This window comes from Zonotrichia leucophrys, chromosome 8 (genome assembly GCF_028769735.1).
Source record: "Zonotrichia leucophrys gambelii isolate GWCS_2022_RI chromosome 8, RI_Zleu_2.0, whole genome shotgun sequence".
NCBI lineage: Eukaryota > Metazoa > Chordata > Aves > Passeriformes > Passerellidae > Zonotrichia > Zonotrichia leucophrys.
The window spans coordinates 4,268,370-4,287,275 of NC_088178.1; the positions used below are offsets into that span (position 1 = coordinate 4,268,370).

General features: G+C 50.9%; 2 protein-coding genes across 7 annotated transcripts in view; one reads left to right on the forward strand and one right to left on the reverse strand.

Moving 5' to 3' along the window:
* Positions 1-3,031, forward strand: part of ASTN1 (astrotactin 1) — a 74,324-nt gene extending 71,293 nt beyond the window's left edge. The window contains exon 23 of the mRNA XM_064719476.1: positions 2,817-3,031. Coding sequence (XP_064575546.1) covers positions 2,817-2,940 — 124 coding nt within the window. The 3' untranslated portion in view covers positions 2,941-3,031. The remainder of the gene's footprint in view (positions 1-2,816) is intronic.
* Positions 1-18,906, reverse strand: part of PAPPA2 (pappalysin 2) — an 87,759-nt gene that overhangs the window by 4,821 nt on the left and 64,032 nt on the right. For 4 of the 6 annotated variants that reach the window (XM_064719468.1, XM_064719467.1, XM_064719471.1 and 1 more), the window contains exons 17-20: positions 15,785-15,953; positions 14,605-14,737; positions 13,384-13,493; positions 10,792-10,863 (exon numbers count right to left, since the gene is read on the reverse strand). In XM_064719468.1, coding sequence (XP_064575538.1) covers positions 10,792-10,863; positions 13,384-13,493; positions 14,605-14,737; positions 15,785-15,953 — 484 coding nt within the window. Of the gene's footprint in view, positions 1-3,393; positions 3,629-6,640; positions 6,746-10,791; positions 10,864-13,383; positions 13,494-14,604; positions 14,738-15,784; positions 15,954-18,906 lie in introns of those variants that run through there. The other 2 variants (XM_064719472.1, XM_064719473.1) reach the window with 2 other exon arrangements.

The following is an 18,906-nucleotide window of genomic DNA, read 5'->3' on the forward strand; positions in this document are numbered from 1 at the left end:
CTGCACCGCAATAGCCCTGCATCCACTGTGCCAAAGCCAACATGTGGGCCTGGTGATAATACCAGTAATTCACATGAAAAAACCATGCCAAAACCAGAGAACCCATGTGGCTTTTTGTCCTTGTGACTCAAAAGGAAGAGAAATGGGCTCAACATAGGCTAATAACACTTGAGGAAGTAGCAGCAGGGATTATGGCAAACCACCAAGTCCGGTCTCTGCTATCAGTAGCACAGGCCACAGGCCAAATTCAGGCAGCCACAGAGAGATCACATTAGCCTGGAAGATTTTGGAAGAGCACAAGAAAGAGCACACCTTCCTACAGCTGGGAAATTGAGGCACAGCCAAGTTAGGTAGCGCATTCCAAAACAAGAAGAGATTTTACTCCAATCATTGCTGTCACAAACCGCATCCAGAGGAGACCAGGGTGCAATTTCTTCAAGGCAACAGTGATAACACTCATCTTCTACTAAAAAGCATCAGGTGGATCTTAAATGATTGTGATCAAAGAAGGTTTCTTAGAGCAGCTCTGAGCACCGGGAGGGCCAGGGCAGGGATGTTGGGGCTGGCAGGTGCCAGGATGCAGTCGGGACTGGCCAGGGCTGCTGGCAGGGGAAGGCTCTTCTGGGTGTGATTTTCTTTTGCAGCCTTCCCCACGGTGGAGTTTTTCCTTGAGCTCTGCTCCATGTGTCATGACTCACTGGCAAAACAACACCCGTCGCTTTGGTAGTTTCCATACAATTATGGGGAGGTTTGCCCATCCCGGCTGCACAGATCTGAAACGATTTCCAGATCTTGCGTGCAAGGTGGGGGGAGGACAGAGGCAGGGACAGCAAGGGGAAGGGAGTCTCCCAGTCTCTCACTACACCTATCAGGGCTAACTGCCCCCTCCTCTCACCCAGCCGGAGCCCGTACCCCACCCTAAACAAATACAGGCTCCTATGGCAACACTTGGGGAAACTTAACAACTCATGCTCCAAATTACATTGGAAAAACACATGAAGGGAAAATAAAAAATGACTAATTGGACTTGAGGCTCAGGAGAGCCAGGCACAGGGTTTGGGGATTTCTGTCCCTGCTCCTTGCTAGTGTTTGGAGAACACGGTGACTCCTGTGCCTCTGCCTTACTGAGAACCTCCTCCATGGATTTGTCTTTGCAAGCAGAAAGAACAAAGTAAGGTGCTGGTTACCCTCAAGGGCACAGGAGCCCTTGTACTTGCATCAGTCTCATTTTGGCCTTGCAGGAATCATGGCAAGGGATGACACAGGCAATGCAATCTGCTAAGGGCAAGTGATGTGAGAGAGCAGAACCCATACAGAATCTGTTCAGCCTGTGCTGGAGACCTGTGCCTCTACAGAAAGCAATGCCAGCTTTGGGAGAAGGCAGTTTGCTCACGTCTGCAACTCGCAAAAACACCTGATGATGTCTTAAGATGCTGTCAAGAAAAAGGAAAACACCAATGCCCAGCTGTGCCACATGAAGGTGATGGATGAGATCCAGGGAAATGGTCAGCTGGGTCTCAGCTGCCAGAATACCCATCCTCCTCTGGTGGGAGGGGGGTTGAGAAGTCTCTTATAAACAGGGAAAAAATGAATAAGGCGACTGCAGCAGCCGCTGTGTGCTGTGCTGAGCGGTGGGGAGCTGCTGGGCCAGGCGTGCCACCGAGGCAGCCAGGGAGACGGGCTGTGTCAGCGGCTCTCCTGCTCGCTGGGCCATCCATCTTCCTTGTTTGTTCAGACAGGAGCTCCAGCAGGGCGTGTGGCAGCACGTGGAGGTGCAGCAGCTGGCACTGCCGGGCCGGAGCCCTGCGCTGCCGCCGCAAAAATAGTAACGGCAAATCGAGGGCTTGGCAAGTGAAATAGGCTAAAAAAACACAGCCTCTCGAAGCTGGGAGCAGGCACAGATGAAAGAGGAAAAAAAGAATCGAAGGGGAAAAAGAATGAAGAGGGAAAAATATTTCAGGCAAAGGAAGGATGTGAGAAGGGACTGGTTAGATCCCAGTGCATCCCAGCCAGAAGCATCTCTGAGTGCTCAGTGGTGGGGTTTCTCTCAAGGATGCTGGGAGATGTCCTGCACTGTGCACACAGTGTTTTTTCACAACCCTTGAAGAGTCCCCAGGCTGGCTCCATGCCTGGGGCTGTTGTCCTGCCCAGCAGGGAGTCCCCAGTGCCATAAGTGAGGCAAGCAGCGTCCAGGCATTTTTCTTCAGATCCACCGTACACAGTTTAATTCAGTGTGAAGGAGCACAAAAGGGTGCAACAGGTGAGAGATAGGTGGATCATGAAGACTCAATCACAGATCACATCAGTGTTGGACATATTTCAGTGCTACACATTATTTTTCAGGAATGCAGGTTTTGCTCTGGTTGAGCACACCTGAGGGCTCAGCACCTTGCTTTCGGCCATGCCCCATTCCAGATGCTTTGGAGGAAGGTGGAAAAAAGAAAAAAAAATCAGCATTCACCTGGCCAACTATGTAACTGAGGAGCTGAAAGACTCCTCTGATCTGCCACTGAGATGGAAAGTGCTTGTCATTTCTATCTGTACACAGCCATTGAAAAGCTAGAGTCCAGTCTCAGGAAGTCAAGTCCAGCCTTAAGAAGTAAAATGCTTTCTCCCAGACTGGTCCTGGGCTTTGTGACTCTGCTGATCCGTCCAAGGAGGGTGCATAGTTTGCTTTCATGGAGCTTCTAAGTCAGCGTGAATTTTGGTGTAATTTTTCCCTTTGGGAATTGGTATTCTGGGCATCAAGCTCAGACTGTTTGCATGCTAATTCAACCACGTGGCTGAGAAGATGCATGTGTTTTTGCTCTCCTCAGCTGTCACTTTGAAAGCAGCCCCAGAGAAACAGAGGAACCACCATTTGGGCAGGGACCAGCCCTGGAAAAGCTGCTGCTGCTGCCCTCAGACTCATGCCTTGTGCATCAGCTTCACCACCGGTAATTCTGCTCCTGGGACCCATGAGTCACTAGTGGTGGGAAGAGGAGTTGGAAACCCCATCCCTGTGGTGGCAGGGGGATGTCAGCCCAAACCAGGCTTCACAGAGCCACAGGACATGAACCTGAGGTGCCCCAGAGAGTGCTACAGCTGCAGGGGTCCCAGGCATGCAAGAGAAGCCGTGTCCCAGGTGAAGGTGCTGCCTGTAGCAGGGAGGAACAGGCAGGATGCGTGGGGACAGGAAAGAATGGACAGGATGGAGTAGCCCTTGGAGAGGCACAGGGCAGCTTCTCCCTGCTGGATGTCTCCCCTTCCTCCCCACCTCAGTCACTAGCAAGATCTCTCCAAAAGCTCTGGGAGGTCCCTGGGAGGACTTGAAGAGTGCCCAAAGCCTTGTTAAACATCTGGTTCACTTAAAGCCTCTATACATCCACCACCCCAGCTGGGGTCCCTGAAAGTTCCCCCTCCCATCCCTGTCCCAATCCCTCCAACATCCTTCCAAACCACTGTTCCCCTGTAGAAAACTGTCAGTCCTTAAAGCCAGAGCTGTGACAGGAGCTGGCTAAAGTGATGCTACAGCAGCGTGTCCCCAGGACACATCCCTTTCCTTACACACATCCACGCTGGTGAGGCAGAGAGCCCGGTCATTCTTGGCTCTCCCTGCTTGCCCAGGGAAGTTGACTGGGAATGCAGACTGTGGGAGGAAATGACAATGTTCATTGTTTGGATTAAATATTTTTCTTGGCCCTCTTTCTGTTGCAGTGTCTTTTATTTTATTTTTCCTCCCCCCCTTGACACCCCCAAGCACATTCACTTTCCTTCTCTCTTTTTGGAGGCTCTTTGGCACAAAGAGGAAATCAGCTCTGAAAAACAGAGAGGGACAGAGAGGGAACAGGTTTGGCTTATGCTCAGAAAGCTTTTTGGGATGTTTTTGTGCCCTGAGCCACCCTGAGCAGTGAGCAAGGGCTACCTGGCCCGTTGTAAAGAGGGAAACAGGGTGAGCACTACCCAGAGGAAGAGAACTCTAGAAATTTGGAAACAGGAACCTGGGACCAAGTGGCATGAAGAAGAGAAACAAAATCCTACAGACTTAGTGCTTCATTGTCCATTTTTGTCTTGCAGTTTCTGTTCCCTGAGCCATCCCTCTCTCCTTTTGAACTGTGGCAGCTGTCCCTTTGAGGTACATGCTTATTGGAGACATCATGGACCTGCTCATCACCTCAGACATGGACAGAAAGCAAAACAGAGAAAATCCAACTCCCTCGGAGCCTGATGATGTTCCTGAGCCACTTGTCAACTAAGCATTCAGATCTTTTATACCACATCTCAGGTCTCCAGAAACATCTCCTCCAGCTCCAATGTCTTCTCCCCAAGTCTCACTACAGAAACAGAGGTTTGCTGCTGGAGTACATTCTCCATATATCTGAATGAACACTTCAGTGGTGGGCTGGAAGGTTGTGCCGTCCTGCTGTCTCATTTCAGCTCATGGACCATCACTGTACTGCCATAGCACCTCTCTGCAGTCTTGGTGTGGAGCTCTAGGTGTTCAGGACACTGGGGTCCCTTGGACATGGATTTCCTGCAAACAGCTGGGTCCATTTGAACCAGTCTGTGCTGAGGTTGTGCAGGATTGGTGTCTGCAAGGGGGATGGAGTGCTCAGAGGCTCCATGGGCTGCTGTCAATGACAATCCTGGGAGAGCAGGTCCTTGCCTTCACAGTGCCTGAAAGTGCTTCTGTATCCCAGGCCAGGACTTGGCTTGGACACACTTCTGCTGCACAAGTGAGCATGTGGCACTTTGAACCCCTGAATGGGGGTGTGTTTCATTATCCCTCTGCACTGTGCTGCTCAGAGTCATGCTCCTCTTCCTCATGTCTGAGCAGAGAGCCATCTGGAAAGGTCTTTGCACGGTCCAAAGGACGAGAGGGAAGAAAGGGATGAAATGCTGGTGTAGATCACCACATCAGAGCAGATCTTTGCTTCCATCTAAACATCCTTGTCTATGATCTATTCGTGGTGAGTTCCTCAGCCTTGTCCTTTTTACACCCTGATCTAGTGCTAACAGAAGAGAAGCAGAAGCAGGAAAGAACAGGGAGAGAGGAGCAGAGGAAGTTGCTGTGTGTCAATAGTGCTCCTGGCAAGCATGGTGGCTCACCATTCACAGGGATACCACTGGGATACACAAGAGAAGGCAGGACTTCTGTGCCATGAGCACCAGCCTGCTATCCTGCCCTCAGTGGCTCTCCTGCTGCATGGATTAGATCTCCTGCCAAGCCATTTGTGCAAAATATGTTACAGGACAGAACGGGTTATGGAAAACAAGCCTTGAAAAACCACAAGGGCCTCCTGACCCACTTGTATCTGATTTCTGCCAAGTTCTTGTTACAGATCTTAAACAGAAAGAAAAACAATGTACAAGGGATGAAGGAGCTGAAGGGGAATGAATATTCGTGTTGGAAGAGCAGTTGGCTGGGCTGTGCTTGGGGATGTTTATTATCAGAAACGACTCATTGATTTTTATTTCAGCGGGTGCTTTCAGTGGTTTTCCACTCCGTCTGTACCACTGGCTGCACGACTGTGACTGCCGGGAGGGGGAAAGTGGGACATGGATGGGGATGAGGGGAAAGCACCTGAGCTGCAGAGGGCAGAGAAGCAGCCATAGGTCAGCACATCCCAAGTGCAGGGCTGCTGGCACAATGTGGTTGGGGAAGCTGAGGCTGCTTCCACCTCTTTGGGGCTCCACCACTACTGGCTACATACCATGCTGAGCAGGTCACACCACCCATGCCAAAAGCAGGATGAAAATGTACCCAGCAGGTATGTAAAGAACTCCCCACCTTGCCTTCCTCCTCCCCAGCATGAAGGGCTTTGCCTTCACCAGTCAGAGGTCAGGTCTGATGCAGAAGTGACCACTACCTGCAGCCCTTGCTCCTCATGCCTTCTCACTGTAAAAGCTATATTAAACAGGGTGGAAGGTAGAGCACACTGCCTGGCCCAAGAAAGAAGAAAGATGTGTGAATCATGAGAGGGTGACTAAATTCTGGCCACACTGCTGTAGTTGCTCTAGAGTCTCCTTGATGCAGCTGGGATGCCTGTGGTCCTCATTGCCTTCAGCCTCAGAAGTACAGAAGACAATCTTTCCTGAAGCAGAGCATTCTGTCAGCAACACAGTTCTTACAAGTTTCCTGTGTTGAGTTCTGCCATGGTACAAAATCAGAGACCCACAAGTCTGGGATGAGTGAGAACCATGGGTCTCCAGCCCCACTGAGACTGAGGAGCAGAGGCAGCTGGAGCCCAGCTGCAGTGCTGTCCCAGGGGACAAGTGTCACCCTGACTCCTATCACATGAGAGAACAGCAGATTTTAGGGACACTCCTCACCATCCCTATTGCATATGACTTCCAAAGAGTTAATTCTGACTGAGAAATGCTGGATACAAGCCAGAGATGTGCTGAGTGAGGGTTTTGTGCATGCTGGTGGGAAGAGCTAAGAATCCTTCAGGGTGCTTCACTACCTGTTGGATCAAGAGACTCAGGCACAACTTGCAACCACAAACACACTTCAGTCCCTATTTCATCATTTCCATTGTAATATCTCAGGAAAACCACAAAACAGAACAGATTCATGTTTTACGATTGTGATAACATGACCAGCAACACGAGAGGGCAGTGAGACCTTGTCCTCATGCAAGGCAGACCTGAGAAATTCCCTGCAGCTCATGCTCACAACAGAGTGCTGTTCTCTGCCCGTCTTCATCCAGAGCATGAGGCAGAGATCTCAAGTCCAAGTCCATTCCAATTAACCATTTGCTACCTGCACATAATGACATAAAGCTGGAGGTGAGAAGGAGGCCAGCATGTTGCACAATGTGTTGGCTGCCCAAGTTCACTCTGGTCACTGCAAGAGCAGCCTGGCTTTCCCTGAGTGCATTTGAGCACGACAATGGTGGTTACCCTGCCCTGTGAATAACATTGGGTAAACACAATGATGATGAAACAAGTGAACTGTTCCACCTAAACCCCATCTACAGTGTGAAGTACTGTGGTGGGGACAGAGGGGTGCAGGTGTAGGGCATGGCACAGACTAGGAGGTGCCCTATAGCAGCTATGCTCATGCACAGACTGCTTTGGACCATGGCAGGAACAGTCCAAGGAAGCAACCTGGATCTCTGTACATGCTGTCTCTTCCTCTGAAGTCAACAGTCTCACTTGCTTTTGAGCACAGGAGGATGATGCATCAGGGGTGGTCACCTTGGGATGGCTTAGGAGAGCGTGATCCAGACGCTGCAAACACCTCCCTCACAGCAGTCAAACACACCACCAGGACCAAAAACACCTCCTCCCAACCCATGGTGGGAAGGAGGTGTTTCTCTCCTCCTCCACTCGCCTCTCCTGACAGCCCCAAGCCCCCTCCCTTGGTGCCGCCATCTGTTTTTCTACTGATGGCAGGGGACGAGATGTTCCGCTGGCCCTCGAAAGGCAAAGTGCGCTCGGCGCTAACTCGAATTCCTGACGGGCTCCTGGAAGGGTTTGCATCCCTCCCTCCCTCCTTCCCTCCCTCCCTGACGTACGTGCCTCACTGCTCCAGCACTGGGGAACTTGGCAAGGCACAGCAAGAGAGAGGGAGGCAGATGGATGACCAGATTAACGGAAAGAGAACGGAGGTGGGAGAGGAGCGCAGGGATGAGCAGGCAGGCTGATCCACCGCCAGCAGAGGATAAAGATGCAGTCCTTCTTTAGGGAGGGAGGGAGTGAGAGTCCCTCTAATGCCATTGCATGGTGACCTGGACTTTCCAATATGAGGCAGAGCTCCAGATGGAGCTGGGAAGGTTGGGCCTTGGCTACTGCTCCCATGCCCCGGCCTGAAGTGACTCCACCAGAGAGAGACAGGAGGAGCTGCCAGGTGACCTGGATTTCTGTTATGTAGGGTTGCTCCCTGCACCGTGGCATCCAGAAGAGAAAACTTCCTGATCCAACACACACTTGGCAGTCAATGGAGAGACAATGGAATCTCCAAGGGGTGACTCAGACCTGAGGTGACATGGACAGCCCACTGGAACAGCATTTCACTGCCCAAAGATGGCAGAGTCTGGGCTCTTAAATGAGGAGTCTCCACTGAGGGGCTCCTATGAAATGAGAGGGAAGCTGGGACTAATATGACCTGTGGCAAGTGAAGCTGAATCATGTGTGTGAGGGGGGCTGCCATGCGGTGAGGACAGAGTACACTTTCTTTCTCTATTCTGCTCCTATCCTGCTCCTGCTGTGGGATACCTCCATATCCACAAGGAACTGGGGGAAGTGAAACAGCCTCTGAGAACTGCAGAGTTTTTCTTCACAAGGAGAAGGGCAGAGAGGACCAGGAATGAGGATGAAAGTCAGCAGAGATGAGGTAGAAACAACATTCAAAGTGTTCTGTGGTCAAATGGGGAGATTGGTGACATCTCCCTGCAGCAGCTCCCAGAGCAATACTTTGAGGCACTTTCAGTAAGAGCTACTCTTTACAGCAAAACAATGACTATTATGAAACTCATGTGGGGCAAAAAAGTTATCTGGGAAAATATGGATTATTGGTCCAACCTCAACAGCTTGCAGCACCCTAGGAGGAAACACATGGAAAAGAATCAATCGAGACATGTATGAGAAGTGATAAGGACAACAGGGATGAGGAGGAGGCTGGGAGCTGCATCAAAAAGGAGAGCTTAAGGGCAAATGACACTATCTGAGGATGAATCTTCATTAGTGCTACAGTGAGTGACTGTGACCTTAAGAATAGGCCTGCCCTGATGCAAGTGCTAACAAGGAAGAAGGCACTGTTCCACAGAGGAGGATCAGGACATTTAAATAAATAGTTAGATGACCTGAAGGACTAGAGAGAGAAACAAGACGACATTCTCTTCTATAAAATTGAAGGGCAAGCTCTTGTACTGATAGCAAAACATCTGCTGTTAGCTTGGTGCTCATCAGTTGGAAACAAAGGAGGAAGAGAAAGATCTGGGTGTACTTGCTGAGCTCAGGATATCTGAACTGCCAGACTGATGCAACTGCAGAAACAGCAGATATAGTCCTGTGTCCCATCAAAAGAGACATTTCCAGCAACAAGGAATCTTTATGGAGGGCTTTGGTGGACCTGGGATGGAAGAACATGTACTGACTGCTTGGTCATTCCTGATGAAACAGTAATTGAAAGCAGAAAAAGCATTTAAAAGTCTACAAAGACGAAGAACATGGAATCTCTCCATCTTCTGGTGGGACACTGCAAGATTTTGGCTTGGTTAACCTCCTGTGTGCCAAGAGTCCTGCCTGGGGCTGCTTTCTAAGAGTAAAGGAGGGCGACAAGCAGATAGGAACAGAAGGAGCTTATGTTGGCTGTGAGCATGTTTGAGTGGTTGATGAGAGCACAGGGACTTACACTGGGACTTCAGGAACTCAGTGTGTCTGTCTCTCACACACACAGACAAATAAACTGGCATTTTTCATAATTCCTTATGGGAACTCTCACTGAACACAGACCCAAGGTGAAGCACAGGAACCACAGAGGAGGAAACACTAGGGTCAGTCTGGTGCACCTGAGCCTGAGGGAGAGGCCTCACAATTGTGTCAGCTTCATGTTACCTGAGCTGCACAGGAAGGGAAGAAGAAACACCTCACACTCCATTGGCTTCTTTTTTTGAAAGGACCTAGTCCCAGAGAGCACAAGAAATTCTCCCTTGCTAGCAGAACCACCACAGAGACAATCACTCAACCATCTGGTCTGCTCTTCCACTTAAGCCATCCCATTTCAAACACATTACCCCAGATTTGTGCTAAAAGATGTGGTTTAGAAGACACAGAGCTCCCAAAATGTCAGAGAATCACTAACTTCTGGTACTCAATCACCAAACACCTCTCAGGGACACAGCACCTCATTCCCCTACTCTTTCTGCCTGTCTTGCAGTAGACAGGCACAACACAGGCATCAAATTTGGGAAATAATTGCTGCACCTTCTGTAGACCATGAGGTTTCCTTCCTGGGGACGTGCCCCCTGCAACATTGCCCTTTCCCCCACACTGCAGTCCACAAAGAGCTGAGCTCAGCAGAACCAGCAAGGAAAAGCAATCATTGCATTGAAATGAGCACAAGAAAAAAATACAATCAGCAAACCCCAAAGCTATTTTTGGTGTGCAAACTCCATTTACATTTTCCTTTTTGGTAAAAATCCCAAATTTTCAGCATACAACATTCCAAAATTTCCCCCCTTTTTCCTTTTATCCTCAATCATAATAACAACTAGTGCTTGACAAAGACTGCCTATTTTTAATTTCCTTTGTGAACTGACTCCGGGCTGCCTATGATTTTCTCCTGCCTGGTCATTATTCAAAGCTAAATGAGTGGCTAACCAATTTCTGCAAGGAATTCTTTGTCTGCAGATTCTTCAGAAGCAGTTTGTTTTGCATACACAAGGCTGGAAATCCTGATTGTTTGATTTGGACAGGTGAGTCACACAGGGCTTTTCTGGACCCATGTTACTCTAGAACTGCGGTTCTGGTTAGGGAAACATTCCAGCTTGGAGTCAGCTCAGGCTTTTGGGGGATACCCCTTGCCAGTGAAATCCTTTTGCTAGAATATTCTGCCCAGGCTGGCCAAAAAGAAGCAGGCAAGGGAGGAAATGGGTTATTGTGCAGCTCTTGCTCCCCAGCACCATCCTGGCTGTGGGGACTCTACCCAAGGGTGCTTCCTCTGCTATCTCTGCTCATCCAGCAAGCCCAGCTCGGAGCAAACATAAGGACAAAGGTGTCTGGTTTGTGCTGGAACAGGTCTTCAGTGGCAGGAGCTCTCCTGGAAGGAGCAGGCAGCTTGAGCTGGGGACAGGGAGGGCTTACCTCACACGACTGGATGCAGTGAATGACAGAGGGGTCCGGGTACCACCGCAGCCTGCCCGTGCACACGATGTTCTGGAGAGGAGGAGAAGGCAGCAGTTAGCTGAGGTGGATGAGGGAGGAAAACAGCCAGCAGTGTGTTCTGGAGCTAGAGAATCTCCTGCAGCACTGCATTATTCACTGTGGGGCAGAACGGCACTGACACCCCCAGGACCAGCAAATCCAGGGTAGCTGCACCCAGGAACCCACAGACCAGGGCACATTGTTCAAGGCAGAGGCCAGATATACACACACCTCATGTGTGTATATGGAGATGTATATTGGTTAGACTTGCTGATCCTGGAAGTTTTTTCCAGCCTTAGTGATCCTATATTTCTATATTGATACAAAACTGGAAGAGGACAAACGGAAAGGACAGAGACTACCTGAGAAGTGTGTTTGGCTGGCAGTGCCACCATTATGTCTGACTTGACCAGCTGGGGGTAAGCAGCCACAAGAGGCTGGAATCTACCATCATATCTCTGTGTGATGCTGAATTCACCAGCTGGTGAATTCAGTACCTACAAGTATTCAGTACCTACACAGTACCTACAACTGGCTCACTGATCCCTGCTCAGGCTCTGAAAACTGCATCCTGGGAGGGAGGACTCATGTCCCCAGACCTGACTTGAAGTAGATACACCAGGCTGACGGTCACTCTGAGGTTCTCACTGGTATTTACAAACTCAGCTGTTGCAGCCAGATGGACACAAGAGCAAGATGTGAAGGGCTCAGTTTTCCAGCTCTGGAACACTCCACACTGCTCATTTAGCTGGGGTTTGTGGGGAACACTGATGATTACACAGGGGGAAGAAAAGCCCCACCACACATGCAATTTCCTCCTTGTAAAGCTCAGGCAGGCTTTGAAATCTGAGGCCCCATAAAACAGCATCTGGCCTGTGAAAGTGTCCTAGGATGCCCTTCACAGCACGGGAATTGCACAGAGGGGTAGGTGTGTTTGCTCCCAGCCTTGTTTGATATGTTCAGGGGCAGGAAGACTGGCTCCAGCATTCCCAGGTGGGGAATGGGGCAGCTCTGCCCACACAAACCAGCTCCAGGTCCTTCTTTACTTCAGCATCCTTGGTCCAGACTGTGACGAGGCTGGAGCAGGATGAGGTCCTGGCCCTCCTCGGCCAGCCCCAGAGAGAGCCAGCTTAATGGGGCGAAGACTGGGGAATTCCAGAGCCCACCAGATCCTGCTCAGCCAAGAGGATGCGTGCATCCCAACCCCATGGAGCTGCTTTGTATGTGGCTGTTGTGCAACTCAGATGCCATTTTAGCATACTCATATTAGTATACTCATATTCCAGGCTGGGAAATAAGGGCAGAGAGACAAACCTGCTCAGCTGTGGCATGCAATGAATCAGAGCTGAAAGCAGAACAGGACTGTGCCTTCTCTGAGTGGCCTGTGCAGTTCCCTGTGTTGTTTGTCCCATCCTCTCCATCTGATGGAGCATGGCAGCTCCCGGGAACAGCAAACTGCTGGAGGCTTGGGGGAGCCAAGTGGGGAGCGGAGACAGAAGCCAGGACAGAGAGGAAAACAAGATGGTCTGGGGAGAGAGCTCCTGGCAAAGGACAGAGCTCCTTCTTAAAATAGTGTCTCCTCTCTGCAAAATGCCTCCCTTGCACGAAAGCCTGCAGGGGTGGTGAAAGGGAAGCTGAACACCACTGCCTCAACGGGCCAAGCCATGCGATCCCTCAAAGGCGAGGACTCCTTCCAAGGCTCGTGCTTCACCATCCCGCATGCCCCAGGCATCCTCGCCCCCCCGGCAGCCGCGGGTCTGATTCAAGGCAGTGCACAGGAGTATCCACAGGCATGATGCTGGGCCTCCTGCGGCTTCCCAGGAGGAGGGGAAAGCATTTGGATGGGAGCACTGGCTCCTGGGAGGATTGTTTGCTTTTCTTTGTTCCACCTCCTTCCTTATACATCTCGTTTTTATTTTAAGAAATATTACCCCGGCAGAGCTGCTTTTTGGTAAAGTCGTACCACGAGGATCCAAAGTATTTGAGCTATTTGAGCTGCTTTGCCTACAAAATGAGTAAGAAGTGGGGAGGGAAAGGCTCCCCTGTTCCAGCAGCAGAGGCACCCAGCCGGCCAGCAGGTCCTGGCAGCTGCAGACACCTTTCAGCTGACAGTGCCCTGCCTCTTCCTTGGCAGGGAAATGCCTGCCTAGGATTGCATCTCTGCTGCCAGGTAAGTGGGGACCCAGGCTTACACTGTGCCAGAGGCAGCTTTTGCTCTCCCAGCACACTGGCTGACAATAAACAGTAGCTTAACAGGTCTAGGCACACAGCACATCCTGAAAAATCAGTGGGATTCTTGCATTAAAACTTCATATATTGTGGTATCATGCAATTCCTGGAAAGCTGGCTTGGGAGCTGATAACTGTGCTGAACTTTGGAATACGAGAGCATCCACTGCTTGTCTTTACAAGCCTTACCCTTCTTCACCTGAGGCAGAGGTTTTGGGTTAAAACACCAGATGGAGAGGGAGGGAGGTTCCCTCTCTGTGATGCCAGCAATGCCCCTGCTAGAAGAATTCTCCCCCCCTTTTACCTGGACTCTGGTGGGCTGCAGCCGGTGATCCATTGTCTCAGCAGTGACATTTTTGGGCAGTATGACCGGGTCACTGGGAGGAATGATACAGGAAGGAATGCACACAGCACCTGTGGGAGGAGGGAGAGCCTTGAGGACATTACCTGGAGCCAAGCATCAATGTCCTGTAGGAGGCCACACTGATGGTAGAGAGATGTAAAGAGGACGCTTTATCTCCCAGCCTGGGACAGCAATTCCCTCCCCAAATCCTGAATTATGCTAGAGTCTACAGGAGTTGTGCCCAATCCTCTTCTCACAGATGAAAGGAAAACTGAACACAACCTAAGAGAAAAATTCCAACCTTGACTGCAGGACATGGGACCCAGCATGGAAATAAGTCTGGCCTAGATGTTACATGACGTTTGCTGACCTGTTAAGAAGTGTCTCTAATTTTTCCACCACAGAGAATCCCCACTGCCTTCCCATGACACAGGAATAAAAAAAAAAATGCAGAAACCACCTTAGAAAAACAAGTGGGATCCCAGTCCTAGTCTTGATCCTAGCCTTGAATCAGGTCTGTCCTGAGCTTAACCTCAGTAGTCCCTGATATTAGACTGTCCTCAGCCTAGTTTGACCAGACTGGGATGACTGGTGTGTTTCCTTCAGAGCGATATGGGCTGAGCTCAAGCACCCTGCCCAGTGGGATGCTAGACCAGATGCAACAACCAAGGCTGAGTGTTTCAGGTTTTCCTGACAGCACAAAGCATCCAGTTCCTGCAGACAGAAATGGATGATGCGGTCCCTCCTCTGGTGAAAGTGCCCTGTTACACTCAATTGTCACTGCAGCTTTTATGGCTTTTGTCTGGGACCTGTCACATTAACCCTGCAAACAGCAGCAGTGGTAGCAAGTGGAGAGACCTCAGGAAAGATGGAGGGCTCCAGATCAGGAAAATGTGCAAAAAGCTGGGTTTGCCCTAAAGACAATCCCTGCTGCTTCTGAAAAGAGAGATGATTAATGCTAGAGACAGCTTTAGATTTGGGTCTTGCCCAGAAGTGCAGGGTGAGCACAAGGGTAAAACCTTCCTGGCTCTGTGTTTATAAAGATCATGGAAGAGAAAACAGGATTTATTTTTTCTGTTAATTGGGGATTGGTACAGGAAGAGTCCATCTATAGTCTGCTGTGAGTATCAGCTCTCTGGGATTACTGAGTCAACACAAAGTTTGGTTTTCATCTGCCCTCACCTATGCCATGCCCCTGCTCACACTTGTACTCCACGAAGTTCAGCTCTGGGGGTGGTGGGCAGGTGCCCTGCAAGCTCTCACACAGCTTGAACTCCTCTGTCCACAAGCCCTCCTTAGTGCAGACGATGGGAACCTGCAAAGCAGAGGGAGAGCAGCTGGTGTTACCCACCCTGCCTGCCCACTGCCCATCTCTGGGGAGCACTGTGTGCAAGGACACCCCTCCCACCAGAGAAAAGCTCCCCAAGGCAGCTGGGCTGCAGCCATCTGGCCCAGCCTATGACCAGGACTGCAATTGTTTCCCAGCTGCTGTTGGATCCCACCAGAGGGATCAGCCACCCTTCTCCTGACAAGCCCCTTTCCAAGCATTCCACCTGTGTGGAAGAGCAGGCAGGCAGCAGCTTCCATGGCCAGGGAAGCCCCTTGGTGAGCACAACTGCTGCAGCAAGCTTGCCCATCATTAAAGCGAATGCTTTCACAGCAGCTCCCAAAACTTACTGGAAACCCCCTACTTATACTTTCTGACCATTTTCACACAAGATAAGCCAGCTTGCTTAGGACCACTGCTTTCCAGGGAGCAGGAGCAGACATCTTTGATGAAAAATCCTTTTCTTCTCCTCCTGAGAAGCTGAGAGGCCTCAGGAACAAAATGTAAACATTGATTATCTGCTGCTGTGGAATGCAACAGGTGCATCTGTGATTGGCCCATGTTGGATGTTTGTAATTAATGGCCAATCACAGCCCAGCTGGCTCAGACAGAGTCTCCAAGACAGCTGCCTTTATCATTCTTTGCTATTCTATTCTTAGCTAGCCTTCTGATGAAATCCTTTTTTCTATTCTTTTAGTATAGTTTTAATGTAATACATATCATAAAATAATAAATCAAGCCTTATGAAACATGGAGTCAGATGCTCATCTCTTCCCTCAACCTGAGACCCCTGTGAACACCGTCACACAGGTGAGCATCCCCAGGCAGTGGTGCACCTTGTGCCATGTATGGGGCCCAGCAAGACCAGCCTTTGGGCTTGTAGAGGGACTGCTCCTTGGTGGTAAAAGGGTATTTGGCCTTGGGGATGGGTCAAACTGCTGCAGGGCCCCTCGGCACAGCAGGGCACAGGGAGCCCTGCAGTTTGTAGCTGCTGAAACACGAGGTGTGGTCAGCATGTGCCTCCCCCAGACTCACCTGCTGTCCCTGCTGCTCACAGCTGAGCACACACTGGCTGTCCAGCTCGAAGCCCTGCGTGCAGTTGTACATGCCCTCGAAGACGGGGGGCGGGGGCTGGCAGACCACGGGCACGCAGTGTCCCTCTTCCCACTGCCCACTCTCCAGGCACTGCACCTTCAGGAACTTCCTGGGGAAACACAGACACCAGGCTGGCCTGCAGAACCCCAAACGCTGCACCTTGGCTGTGCCAGGCATCCCACAGATATCAGGAGCAGACTGAAGACATCTCTCCCAGAGAACCATCATGCCCAGTTTGTGTAGGACTTTCCCATACTATATAATCCCTCACCATGGGCATATCTCCCAAAGGGACACCCCATGCTTAACCAGGACCTTTTCTTCTCCTCCCTGGGGGGATTGCACCCATCTAGGAGCACTGGATGCAATTCCCTTGCACTTGCCACCCCACTGCTCCCCACCTCTTGTGGTGCCCCTAAACCCTTCCTCCCACAGTCCCTGCAGGTCCTGCTCTGCTTTGTCCCCCAGCCAGTAGCTGCATACTTTGCTGGATGGAGTTTGCCTCCACCAGTAAATCCTCTGGCCTGTGCCCAGCTGCTCCTGAGGCTCCTCTTTGTACTCCAGCCAGATCTGTCAATCCTGCTCTGGCCAAGGGGCTGCAGCAGACCAGTACCATCCTATGCTGCTAAAACAGCCCAGACACGAGCTACTTGCCAAGAAAAGAAAGAAAAAGTCCAGGAGCAGAGCCCACCCACTTTTCACTGTCCCTTGGCAGTGATAGAGACACCACAACTTTTACACAGAGGCATCGAAACTGCTGAGGCATCAGGACTGCTGTCTCAGCAGAGGACATGTCACTGCCCTGATGGGCTTTACCTGAGCCAAAGGTGATTGCTCTATCCTTAAGGAGGCTTTTCCCCCATTCCTTTAGTGGGGGAAAAGCCTCCTTAACTAGACAGCCCACTCCAGTGCCTGCCCCTGCCCTCTCCCAGCATGGGTGCCAGCAGGCAGGGCTCCAGGCACCACGTTAGGGAGTTTATGGCCTGCCACAGGTATGTGGAGGGGGCCGCCAGGGGTTAGAGGAACCCCTGGGGGAAGGCACTAAATTGCCCCTTGTTCTGAGAGGCAGCAGACAGAGTGTGAGGCCACCCATGTGCCCCTTAACACCTGGAGCAGGGTCATGACATTGAGTGAGGCCACCCAGCTGTGCCTCCACACATGGTACAGGGTCACACAGGCTGGAGAAGCAAGGGGACCCCATCTGCATCCTGCTGCCAGACCAGGGGTGGCTCCCTCTCAGATTTCTGCTGGGAACTCCTGGATGAGACATTTTAAAGGTTTTTGCAGCATTCTCATATTTTAAAATATTTGTAGCTCTTGGAGAGTCCCCTTTTCCCTTCAGAAATCAGGGATCTGGTTTTTGTGACTGTATAAAGGGACAGTGGGTTCCTCCCCAGGTGAATGCAGGTAACACAGAGGCAGGCATGGTAGGGAATGGCATGCAGCAAGTCCACTGGCACAGAGCTCTGCACAAATCTTCCCTGCAGCCCACCTGGGAAGTGAGGATGGCTGTGGTGTGAGCACCCGAGCAGTGAGGGTTGCTGCAACATCACTCCTACAGCAGCAGCCTTGAATTAACTAAGGGAACTGCAGCTATGAAGTATTTCAGAAAACTGGTGAGGTGGAGGAACTCTGGATTCCATTGTAGGCATCTGTGGTTTCATTCCATTCCTCATTTAACTTCCTTGTTTGCCTTCCCTTTCCATGAGGATGGCAGTCACTGCCTTGCAAAGATGTCCCCATCAGACTTTGCCTTCTCCCAAATCTGACTGAATGCTCTGCCCCGCCCAAGTTTAAAGGTAAACAAAGGCACATGCTAAGAGGTACTAATCCATGTTGGATGTCCAGCTCCACAAACAGCATTTTCCCCTTCTTGAACCTACTGGCTCACAGGGTATGATCCAGCTGCAGGACTTGGAAGGGGCAAAGCACTGGGGGTTATGGAGATAGAAACAAACTGCTGGTATGAAGTCACTATGACAGCAATCCCTCAGGCACTGAGCAAACTCCTTTAAAGACCAGGAGCATGGTCCACATGACTTTTCACTGGCCACTGCCCCTCCCTGTTGCTCTCCAGGTCACGTCAGGAGCCCTGTGCCCAGGGAGATGGGTCAGGCCCAGGGAGGACACGCTGTGGCAGCTGCAGTTTGCTCAGGTGCAGGCTGTGGTTTGCAGCCCCATCATCCTCACAGGGCTCCTCATTTGATGTGGTGTCACAGCCAGGCCATGTATGGCCTCTCACAGCTCCCCCCAAACCTGCACACCCCCCCAGACCACCTTGCTGTGGATGCTCAACCCAGGGACTTCAAACACAGTTAGCCCAGGCTGACCCCAGGGTAGAGGGTGAGGTGTGGACCACTCCCACACATGTGAAACAAGCAGTTCATGTGGAAGCATGAACTGAAGGGAAAGGAAAGGCTTTAAAAAAAAAAGTATATACATAAATGTACACAACTTCACAGGAGCTGGAAATTTCTGGATCCCCTCTCACCCTGCAACTTCTTCTGATCTGGGTCAGTGGCACTTCTTGAGGGTTAACAAGGAAGCCAAGAAAATCAGAGTCAGCCCTCCAACCAGGCAAGCCTAATGGACAGAGGAGGCAAGGGAGGTGTTTGAGGCCAGCAAGGGCTGTACCTGAGGTGAAGGCACAAGCACATGCTCAGCTCCAGGAGCTGAACATGCAGGGATCCAGCCATCTTCTGAGGCAGCCAGCTTGGGGGGAGTGGGTTTGCTGGTGACAAATGAACCTAAAGCCTCATCTCCTATGGCAGGATACTGATGGCTTCAAAAAAAATAGGGGGGAAGGAGAGAGATTTGTCAGTAAATTCAAAGAAAGATGCAGCAGTGTGTAGGACCCTCCACTGCTGTGCTCCCTCCAAACAGCCTGGACAACCTGGGCTGTAAATGCTCAGAGATCTTAGAGGTGGAAGTGACAGGAACCTGGTTGGCAGCCTGTGTTTTCTTTACCTGGCTCCTTGGCTCCCACAGCTGTATTTGCCCTTTATCTGGAAGGGGGCAGATACAGGCAGAGGCAGGGAGTGCCTTTGTGCCCACCACATGAC